Consider the following 11,098-nt stretch of genomic DNA (forward strand, 5'->3'; position numbering starts at 1 on the left):
TTTCATACAATGACTGAATAATCCTTCCATCTTCTTTTAATAGCTCCTGGATCAATCAATGTATTTAGATGTTATATATCTAAAAAAGAAAAACACTAATCACAGTAGAATAAAATATTCTCTAATTTGTTATTGGAGCCTAACAACAAGCTACTGCTACCCAAATCATATAGCATTTTAAGTCCAGAGAGGACATGTCCAAGGGAAGCTTGGTTTTATGAGGAGGAATGTGGCATCAGGATTTGAGGAAAACTCAACAACCTACATTATGCAGATGACTCAACCTTGCTTGTTGAAACAAAGGCAGGTGCGAAGCACTTGCTGCAGAAGGTCAAGGACTCTAGTCATCAATATGGATTGAAGCTCAACATCAAGAAGAAAAAGATTTTCACCACTGGGACAATTGGCAGCACCATGATAGATGGAGAAGAGATGGAGGTTGTTAAGAGTTACAGCTAGCTCGGTTCCTCAATCAACACTCTTGGTTGGCACCAGAAGTCAGGAAATCAAAAGATGATTTGCATTAGGTAAATCTGCTGTTGGAGACTTTTCCAGAGTACTGAGAAGAAACAATGTCAGTCTAGAGACTAAGGTGCATCTGATCTAACCTTGGTCTTCTCAACTATTTGCTATGCATCAGAGAGCTAGATAATGACTAGGGATGATAGATAAAGAATTGATGTCTTTGCGTTGTGGCGCTAAAGAAGAGTCTTAATCATACCATGGACTGCCAAGAAAACAAATAGTTCTGTCCAAGTTTCTTCTTGAAGGTGAGGATTTTTGAAGCTCCATCTTACATACTTTGGGCATGTGGCCATGAGGGACCAATCCTTAGAAAAGGACATCATTCTCAGAAGGCTGAAGGGATAGCACAGGAGAGGAAGGCCCCAGATGGGATGGTAACTAGGACAGTGGGGGTATGTGTTTCAGAATCAGTGAGACTGGATCAAAACAGGGTAAGTTTCAGAGCTATTATGTTAAAGGAAAATTTATTAAACAATGTCCCCACACCCAAGTATTGTAAGAACTTAAATCTTTGATCTTGTGTGAATGTTTGTGTTCCAGGAACTAGCTGACCACAAACTGAAAAAAACAATTACTGGCAAAAACCATATTTTAACTAATGTAAGCAGCAGGTAACTGACCTAAAATTGAACTTCTCCTTTTCCAAAGAGCCAATGAGCTAATTCCACACCAAAGAACCCCTAGACCCTTGCTTTTTTGGGCTCAGGGTCGACTTCCCTGTCTCCTGCGTGAGATACAAGTTGTCCTCGAAGCTTTGTCAATAAAGCCTCTTGTGATTGCAGCGAGTGGATCTGATGTGAGTTGCTTGAGGTGGAACCCTGTCTGGGTAAAGCCATAATTTGGGGTCTTTCATATGCATAGGATTGCTATGAGTCACAGACAATTTTACAGTATATAACAACAACATCCAAAAAGTATTGTTCTAATCCATATAACATATTTATTTTAACTGTTGTCAAGCCAGTCACTATTTCTTGGTGCCTTTACTCATTGATGGGATTGGACTGCTAGACCTCATAGGGTTTTTATTATCTGATTTTCAAAAGTAAATTACCAGACCTTTTATTCTAGTCTTTTTTTCTTCTTTTCTTTGTAGGACCTCTGTTGAACTTGTTAGCATAATAGTAACTTTTAAGTCTCCAATGCCATGAGTGGTAACTGTTTGTGATGCATTGGCTACAAACTGAACACAGATTCTTCATGTTCTTAGGTGCCAATGGGTCGGCTCCAACTTGTATAGACTTTATGTACAGCCTACTGAAACTGATTCTGTACCATCTTCACAATCTGTGATGTGATTTAATCCACTGTTGCTGTCACTGTGTTAATCCATTTTATTGAAGGTCTTCTTCTCTTTCATTAACTCTTCCATCTCTAAGCATGATGTTGTTTTCCAAGGATAGGTCATTCCTGATAATTTGTCTAAAATATATGATACAAAGTCCTTATTTCTAAGGAAAATCTTTGCCAAAGTTTCTTTTGTTTGTTCATCGCATATTTGATACTCTTCCTCAACATCACAATTCAAAGGCACCAATTCTTCAGTCATCCTTATTCATACAATGTACTTATACTGTACTGGAACTATTCAATCAGGGACTCTTAAAATGACTGAGGAGCAATGTTGTTTGAGAACTAAGGTGTGCTTGATTCAGACCATGGCTTTTCAGTCACTTCCTGTGCTGCAGAGAGCTGGACAATTAATAAGGATGACAGAAGGAAAGTTGATGTTTTTGAACTGTGGCATTGGAAAAGAATACTGAATAGTCTATGGAGTAACAAAAGAACAAGCAGGTATGTCTTGGAGAAGGTACAAACAGTATCCCTTGGAGGCAAGTATGTAAAGCCTTTATCTCACATAATTTGGGTATATTGTTAGGAAACACCATTCCTTGGAAAAGGACATAATGCTTGGAAATGTGGGGGGGGGTGGCAAAGGAGATTAAGACTTTCAATCAGAGGGATTGATACAATGACCTCAATAACGGGCTGAAGTGTGTCAGGGATTGTGAGGTTGTGAGGCTCAACTCTCTTATTCATAAAGTTGCAATGAGTCATACTCATTTCATTTACACCTTACAACAAACAAGTATGTACTTATCTGTAATTCATGGTACTGCAAAGAGATAGGTAGGATATTTGGGGTGGGTATGTTAATTTGAACACAACATAAAGCCTACTTTCTCAAGGTACTCAAGAAATTTTGTCTAATATTAAACCCTATTGGATTTCAACTTCCTCATAAATATGTAACCAAATTGTCAGAGCACTGTTAGCAATCCTATGACCAACAGATCTGAATCTATCCCTATCCCCTATCATCTTCACCATCTCTGATAAGCTAGCATTCCCTGTTATAGTCATTGTGTCAAATCATTTTGTCAGGGATCATCTTCATTTTCTCTGACCCTTCACCTTTCCCAATATGCTGGTTTGCCCCCCTCCCAGAACTGACCTTTCCCAACAACATGTCCAAAGTATGTGAGATAATGTTTCATTATCTTTGCCTCATATGAGCACTTTGGTTTCATTTACTCTAAGACACATATGTTCTTTTATCAGTCAACATAATATTCAGTATTCTTTTCCAAAACCAATCCACTTCACTTGAATTAGGTGCATGTTAGTCTTTAAACCAGGATCCTTGCTCTTTGAAACTTTGGAAAGGTTTAGACAAGAGATTTTCCCTCGGCAAATTTCTTTTTATTTCTTGACTGCTGTTACCCTAATGTTTACTGTAGATGTAAAATGAAATAATTGACAACTTAAATTATTTATTATGATGTTGCTTATTTTCCAAGTAGGGAGGATTTTTGTCCTCTTCATGTTAACATGTGACTCATATGGAAGGGTGTCGTCTTAGATCTTCTGTAGTAAGTACTTCAAATCTTCTCAATTTTCAGGAAGCAAGATTGTTTTACCTGCATAATACAGGTGATAAAGGACACATTATATGAATAACATTTACCTAATCATTGTATAAAACACACTGTTGTTGAGTCAATTCCAATTAATGATGACCCTCCATTGGATTTTCAAAGTTGTCTTTACAGAAGTAAATGGCCTATCATTCTGCCCTTGAGCCACTGATGAATTGGAACTTCTGACCTCGAAATTTACAGCCCAAACAAAATCCACTTGTTGATGTTATGTGTTGTCGAGTTGAAACCAATTTGCTGCTGACCGTACAGAAGCTGTAAAGCACATGGGAGGAGACTGCCTATCTGTCTGTTGCTATATCTATTTGTTATATCAAGTGGACTGTGACTCAGCAATCCTATGAACAAGAGATTTGAGTCTCACCACCTCTGATACACTAAGCTCATTGTTATAGTCACTTACTCAATTAATTTTGCTGAAGGTCTTCTTTTCCTGTGATGATCCTCTACGATTCTAAGGATGATGTTTTTCTCCAAGGCCTGGCCCTTCTTAATAATAAAAATGAAACTTCAACATCCTTGCCACCAGGGTGCTCCTTGGAGGATATTTAGTACTCTCCTCTAATACCAAGACTCAAAACCATTATTTTGTCCTCTAGTTATTGTCAAACTTTCAGATGTGTAATAATTGAAAGATAATGGCTTGTATCAGGCATACCTTGGTCTTTAAACTGACATTATTTTTCTTCAGCACTTTGAGACATCCTTAACAGCATATTTCTCAATGTTATACATCTTTTACTTTCTTGACTGCTGGTTGTAGTGGTGTTGAATGTGGATAAAATAAGAAGATATTGTTGAAAATTTCAACCTTTTCTCCATAAATCATAATGTTGCCTATGGACCCGGTGATGTTTTTGCCATTTGTTGTGTTTCATAGAGTCAGAACCGACCCATAGATGACCCTCTGGTGGGTTTTCAGAGACAATAATCACATGAGAGGAAATTGTCCATCCTTCTACCACAGAGCAGCAAGTGGCCTCAAACCATGTCTTTGTGATTGTAGCACTGCTTCTTGCTAATAGGCTACCAGAGTTCCCTCAATTCAGTGATAGTAACTACAAATTAAGAGCTAAAATACTCAACTGTAAATTTATCAAGAATGATAATTTTGTCTTTTTTTTCTTTATCACCAGTAAACAGATCTAATACACATCTAAGAATGAATAATATACAGGATGAATGTATAACATTATTGTATCAATTCTCAAAAATTGAAGTTTAGATTTAAGTTTAGAAGATGTCACAAACGCAAATCTAGGTAGTACTCGAGTCATGGAGATTTTTAGTTTAAATTCCAATTCCATTAGTGACAAGTCATTTCATCTCATCAAATGTCTCTTATATATTTGCCACATATAAAATCACTAGAATTACAGGGCCCTTTTTAGTTATTAAAATTTGTCATGATTCATATGTTTAATACAGATCTATAACTGTTTGCAAAATAAAACCTCCTCAGAGCTTGGCATTTAATCAATGCCATATGCTCAAAGTGATATAGCGGATTTAGCTGACTGTCACAGATTAGACAGCACATTCCTGAAGTGGCAATGCTGAAAGTACTGGGGAATTCAATCCCAGAAACTATATTTTAGGATTTTGTTCTGAATTTAACTTCTCTTTGGGTTAATAACAATATCATTAGAACTGTAATTCTCTTAGATAATTTTTCTACATAATATGTGGGAAAAAAACCCATTATATATCATATGTATGTGTTGGTGTGAATGTAAGCTATTTTAGGTTTTGTTATTGAATCATAGAATGTATGAAAGAATGGTTATACTCAGGATTTATATTGTTGTTTTTGTTGTTGTTATGTGCCAGCAAGTAGTCTGCAACTCATTAGTACAATAGCCTGAAACCCTACTCAATCCCTTGCCAATCTTATTGTCTCTAACATACATATCCCCATTACCCCAGTGACTGAATCAATCTATCTCATCAAGGGTTTTCTTCTCCTGTGCTGTCCCTCTATCCTACCAAGCATGGTGTATCTCTCCAAGGACTGATCTATGCTTGCAACATGTCCAAAATATGTCAGATAAAGCTTCAGAATCCTTGCCTCCAAGGAGCAGCCTGGCTTCACCCTCTCCAGGACTAACTTGTTTGCTCTCTTAGCAGTCCATGGTAGATTCGATACTCTTCAAGCACCACAGCTCAAAGGCATCAATTCTCCTTCTATCCTCCCTAGTCATTGTCCAGCACTCTGATGCATAACAAGTAATTAAAAAGACCGACCATAGCCTGTATCAGGCGCACTTTATTCTCCAGACTGACATCATTGCTCTTCAGGACTTTGGAGAGGTCTCTGACAGCAGGCTTTCCCAATACAATTCATCTTTTAATTTCCTGGTTGCTGGTACCAAGAGTATTGATTGTAGAGCCAAGAAAACTGAAGATGTCAACAATCTCAATCTCTTCACCACCTATCATGGTGCTGCCAATCAGCTCAGTGGTGAGAATCTTTGTTTTCTTGATGTTGAACCTTAATCCATATTGAAGGCTGCAGTCCTTGACCTTCTGCAACAAGCGCTTCAGGTCCTCCTCAGTTTCAGCAAACAGGGTTGTGTAATCTGCATCTCCAATCCTGATGCCACACTTCTCCTCACAGAGGTTAGCTTCATGGATAATCTGTTCCACATATAGATTGAGAAGATATAGAGATAGGACACATCCTTGATGTACACTCTTCCCAATTTTGAACCATGCAGTGGTTCCTTGCTCTGTTCTGATGACTGCCTCCTGGTCCACGTATAGGTTTCACATAAGCACAATCAAGTGTTCTGGGATTCCCATTCTTCTCAGAGTCAGCCACAGTTTGTTGTAATCCACACAGTCAAATGCCTCTATATAGGATTTATAATAAAATAAAAATAATTCTACTTGAAATATTTTAGCATTCTGGTATTTATTAGCATATTCAATAAAATAGATGCCTGCACAACACTGAGGTATTTAAGACGATTGACAGTTTCTATGCAATTAAATGTGTGGTTATTGTTGTTGTTGTTATGTGCCATCAAATTGCTTGTGACTCACAGAGACCTTATGTACAACAGCACTAAACTTTGTTCTGTCCTACGTCAATCGCACTGTTTCTGCTACACCCATCATTATTGCCCCAATCATTGAATCAATCCACCTCATAGAGGGCCTTCCTCTACTGCGTTGTCCCTTCACCTTCCCAATCTTGATCTCCTTCTCCAACATGCCCAAAGTATGTCAGACAAAGTGAGGAAGGATTTTTTTTTCTAAAATCAACAAATTCAAGTGGTATGGAAGCTCAGATGGACAGGAATTCCTTCCTTTTATTCTAGTTCTAATTTTCAGAGTATGTTTTATTCAATAGTTTTAATCATTCCTCTGCATCACAAGATAGTTAATGGTGACTTAAAAGTTTTCCTTAAGGGCTTACAGACCTCTTGGTTTGAGGTTGTCAAATAATTCAGAGACGTTTTATTTACCATGTAACTATATATATATATATATATATATATATATATATATATAAAGAATATGAACAATGTGCTAGTTTTCTGCTTAAAAATAACTTAATTACAGTTCTTTGTACTGCCAGTATGATATTTTGAAAATCTACTAAAAAATGAAAGAGCAACTAGAATAGAAGCACTCTTCTGATTTGTGATTTTGAGATATAGTCAGCTGTGCACTTAGCAAGAAGTAAGACACTTTACTCTTTTTTTCTGACTTGTGTGCATACCTTCTAATGAGATCAAGTGACATTCCTCCAGAGATTCCACTTTCTTCATTATACAAGTGAATGATGAATATAGAGATTATTCACTTTTTCTTTCTAGTTGGGTCTTCTTATATTTTTAAGTTTAAGTGGAATTTTATCTATTGGATCTGCCAGGTATTATTTTGTGACTTCAATTAGATATATGAATAATTTAAAACATTAGGATATTTCAGAAAGGGAATGAGAAGAATGTGGCCCTATCTTGCCACAAATAAGTCTTATGACCTTGGGCAAACTGTTTCACTTCACATAGGGAAAAGTGAGTAGTTGGAGTAAGGAGTTTCTAGTAGTTGGCTGTGAGGTTTGAAACCTTTCTCTTTCCATTGTTCTTGGAGTCTACCAATGTCCTTGTCATATCCTTACGATCCAATTTCCTGAACTAAGTATAGGAGAGTTATTGTTATGTGCTATTGAGTCAGAACCAACTTATAACTGTTTTGTAATTAAGTTTTGAATAGGAATGGAGGTCCTATATCAGAAGCCTTAAGAATTAAGAGACATCTCAACTGTAAGTGACATTTTTCTAAATCTAGGCAGGAGTTTGTCATTAATTTCTTCTGGCATTTATGTCTGGGTTCTCTCTGGTTGTTAGACTCTATCAAGCAGGCTCTGAGTTGTTGCTGTTGTTGTTACGTACTATGAAGTTATCTACAACTCATAGTGACCCTATGAACAATGGTTCTGAAACTTGCCAGTGGTTGATGAAACTTGGCCAACACAACTGTCTCTTAACATACCTGATCCCTTTGCCACAGTCACTGTGTCAATCAATCTCATCCAGGGTCTTTCTCTCCTGTGCTGACCCTTCACCCTTCCAAGTATGTTGTCCTCCTTCAAGGAAAGTCCCTCTTGAGAACATGCCCAAAGTATGTGAAATAATCTCCTAATGTCCTTGCCTCCAAGGACTTAAAATGGCCTTACGTAAAAATTCTGCATTTGTTCAGAACTCCAGAGAAATCATTGAGGTTTTAATATTTTTTGTTTTGTAATTCATAGAGCCCTTGTTTATGATTGCACGTTCCAGCAAGTATCCTCCTGTGCAACTAATTGCCTCTGAAAACACACTGGGGTGGGCGGGTCAGGTATGGGCTAAGATATACAACAACAATACCTCAAGATATTGTGCTTTAATTTAAAAGAAATAGTAAGTATAATATAATGTACCTTAGGGGTTCTGTAAATTTTTATAATTATTACTACATCTTGGACATAATTTTAGAAACATTCACATATATCATTTATGCAATGTTCACAGTAACCAAAAATGATGAGTAGTTCTGTGTGCTTACACATGGGATAACTAAGGCTCAAAACTGTTCAATAACTTGGCAATGATTTACTAGAAGAACTTGTTAAATATAAGAACTACTGGGAAGTCAAGGAGTTCTAGTGATATAGTGGTAATGGGTTGAGCTGCTAATACCATATGACATGAATTCACAAATTCTTGCTCCACACAAGAAAGGCAATTTCTTCTGTGTGATTTAAAACCTCTTAAAAACTATTGGAGGGTCAGCTATAAGTTGATTCTGAGGCAGTGGCACACAATGAATAAGGTATTTTGAAGTCCATAATATACTCAACTAAGCAGAGACATAATATTTTATCTTCTCAATTAGATAAATAAATTATAAGAAAGAACTATTTTAGATTCTTATTTATTACCTTCAGCGTATCTCCTTCAAAGAGCTGAAAACTTCGGGCTCTGAGATGGATCCCCTTGCCAGCTTCTGTTTCTATTTTATAGATACATTCATGATTATTATCATAATTTGATGGGAAATTTGGAGACAGTAGTGTTCCTTCATTTCCTTTGACACTTGCTCCACATTCAGCTAAAATAAATAGGACATTAAGAAACAAGAGTATTCAAAAGTGGAATTACTGATTTTAATAGATATAAATTTTAAAATCATGACAGCATTTGCTACTATCAATGTATGTCTGTTTACATTAGTTCTTTTTATACATCAGTGACATTTTTCTGCTGTCTTAACAAATTAACGACAAAACACTGTCATGCTCATCTCATTTTAAGCTAGTTTGTCCCCCCCCCCACTTTTAACAAAATGACCTTTAACTAGAAGAAAGAGCTAAACATCTGATAAAGGATTCTAGAATAAAATAAATGTGCTTCCAGACTCATTGGCTGTGTCATCTGGGGCAGTCACATTACCTCTCTATGCCCCATTTCTTCTTCATACAGAGTTCCAGCCAATTGCAATATGCTATTATTCCACAATTCTAATAATGATATGCTTCTATATTTATATTTTGTGACATCAAGCTAGATAAATTTAAAGGAAGTCTACATAATACAGCAGAAAAATAACCACACATGAACTGTGTTCATTTGCTTTATTATATCTTGGGACAAAGGAGTAGTAAATATTATGGTCTTCTCAATTTTCTTGATAATAGGTGATAGTAATTCACACCTATATACAAATTCACACAGAACAATACATAATAAAACTAAAGGTGAGAAGAATTATATCTCTCTATTTTCTGCTGACCTAGAAAAAGTCATTTAATCTTGCAGAGTCTTTTTTGTCTGATAAAGAAAAATAAATACATTAGGTTAGCTAATTGTTTCAGCTCTAAAATTTGATGAGTTCAAGATGATCTTAAAATAACATTCCAAAAGAAAAAAAAACACCATGCAATTGTGTTTGTGTGTGTATTAAGGTAACTTTATGAGATCCTGAATTAACCAATATGCTATACATTTTAAGCTGTCAAGTACAATTACTTTATATATATATATATATATTTAACCCTGATGTGTCAAATGTGATAATGGTTACCCATGGTGGACAGTATTTGGTGGAGCTCCCAGATGAAAACAGGCTTGGAAGTAGGAGTGGTATCCATTTCTGAAATAGCTTGCATCCAGAAACTCTATGAACTTAGAGAAATGATGAAATTTATACAAGCGTTCAGGGCTTTCATTCATAGGGTCACAACGAGTCATCTACGACTTGATGGCACTTAACAACAACAATATATAACCCCATGACCTGGAATAGGTACACCTTAGTCTTTAAAGTTATATACTTTCTTTTTAGTATTCAAAAGAAGTTACTGGCAGAAGAATTGCTCTAATATCTTGCTTGATTTCCTGACTGATGCTTCTAAAGACTAGTGTGGTTATGTAGCTTCATAACTCTAGGAAACCAGATCTCTCTCTCTCTCACACTCTCTCTCTGGTTGCTGAGGTTGTGTACTAGCTATTTGGAACTGACTCACAGCTGACCCTCCAGTGGGTATTCAAAGGCCATAAATCCCATAGAAGGAGATTGCCCATCTTTTTTCTCAGAACAGTTGGTGGATTTCAACCATGTCCATCTGTTTGGTTTTTAGCAGTCCATGGGATGTTCAATACTCATTTTCAATACCACAACTCACAGGCATATTTTTTTTCCCTTCTGTCATTTTTGTTCATTGTCCAGCATTCAGATACATAGCAAGTGACTGAAAAGGCCATGGCTTGAATCAATCACCTTACTCTTCAAACTGACATCATTGCTACTTAGGATTTGGGAGAGGTCCCTTAAAGCAGATTTTCCCAACATAATACTTGTTTTGATTCCTTAGATGCTAGTAACAAGGGTCAGGAAATCAAAGGATGGATTGCATTGGGAAATTCTACTGTCAGAAACCTCTCTGGAGTGCTGAACAACAATGAATTCAGTTTGGAGACTAGGATATGCCTAATATAGGCCATGGTCTTCACAATTACTTGCTGTGCATCAGAGAGCTGAACAGTGACCGAGGATGACAGAGGAAGAATCGATGCCTTTGAGTTGTGATGCTGGAGAAGAGTACTGAAAATACCATGGAGTGCCAAGAGAACAAAGAAGTCTGT

At 36.6% G+C, this 11,098-nt stretch overlaps 1 protein-coding gene across 1 annotated transcript in view; it reads right to left on the reverse strand.

Annotated features, from left to right (window-relative positions):
- Positions 1 to 11,098, reverse strand: part of CSMD1 (CUB and Sushi multiple domains 1) — a 2,584,888-nt gene that overhangs the window by 692,202 nt on the left and 1,881,588 nt on the right. Inside the window, exon 21 of the mRNA XM_006895025.1 lies at positions 8,896 to 9,065. Within this exon, the coding sequence (XP_006895087.1) occupies positions 8,896 to 9,065 (170 nt within the window). The remainder of the gene's footprint in view (positions 1 to 8,895; positions 9,066 to 11,098) is intronic.

The sequence above is a fragment of the Elephantulus edwardii genome, unplaced genomic scaffold (genome assembly GCF_000299155.1).
Source record: "Elephantulus edwardii isolate Elephantulus edwardi_28Jun2011 unplaced genomic scaffold, EleEdw1.0 scaffold00154, whole genome shotgun sequence".
In the NCBI taxonomy this organism is placed as follows: Eukaryota; Metazoa; Chordata; class Mammalia; order Macroscelidea; family Macroscelididae; genus Elephantulus; species Elephantulus edwardii.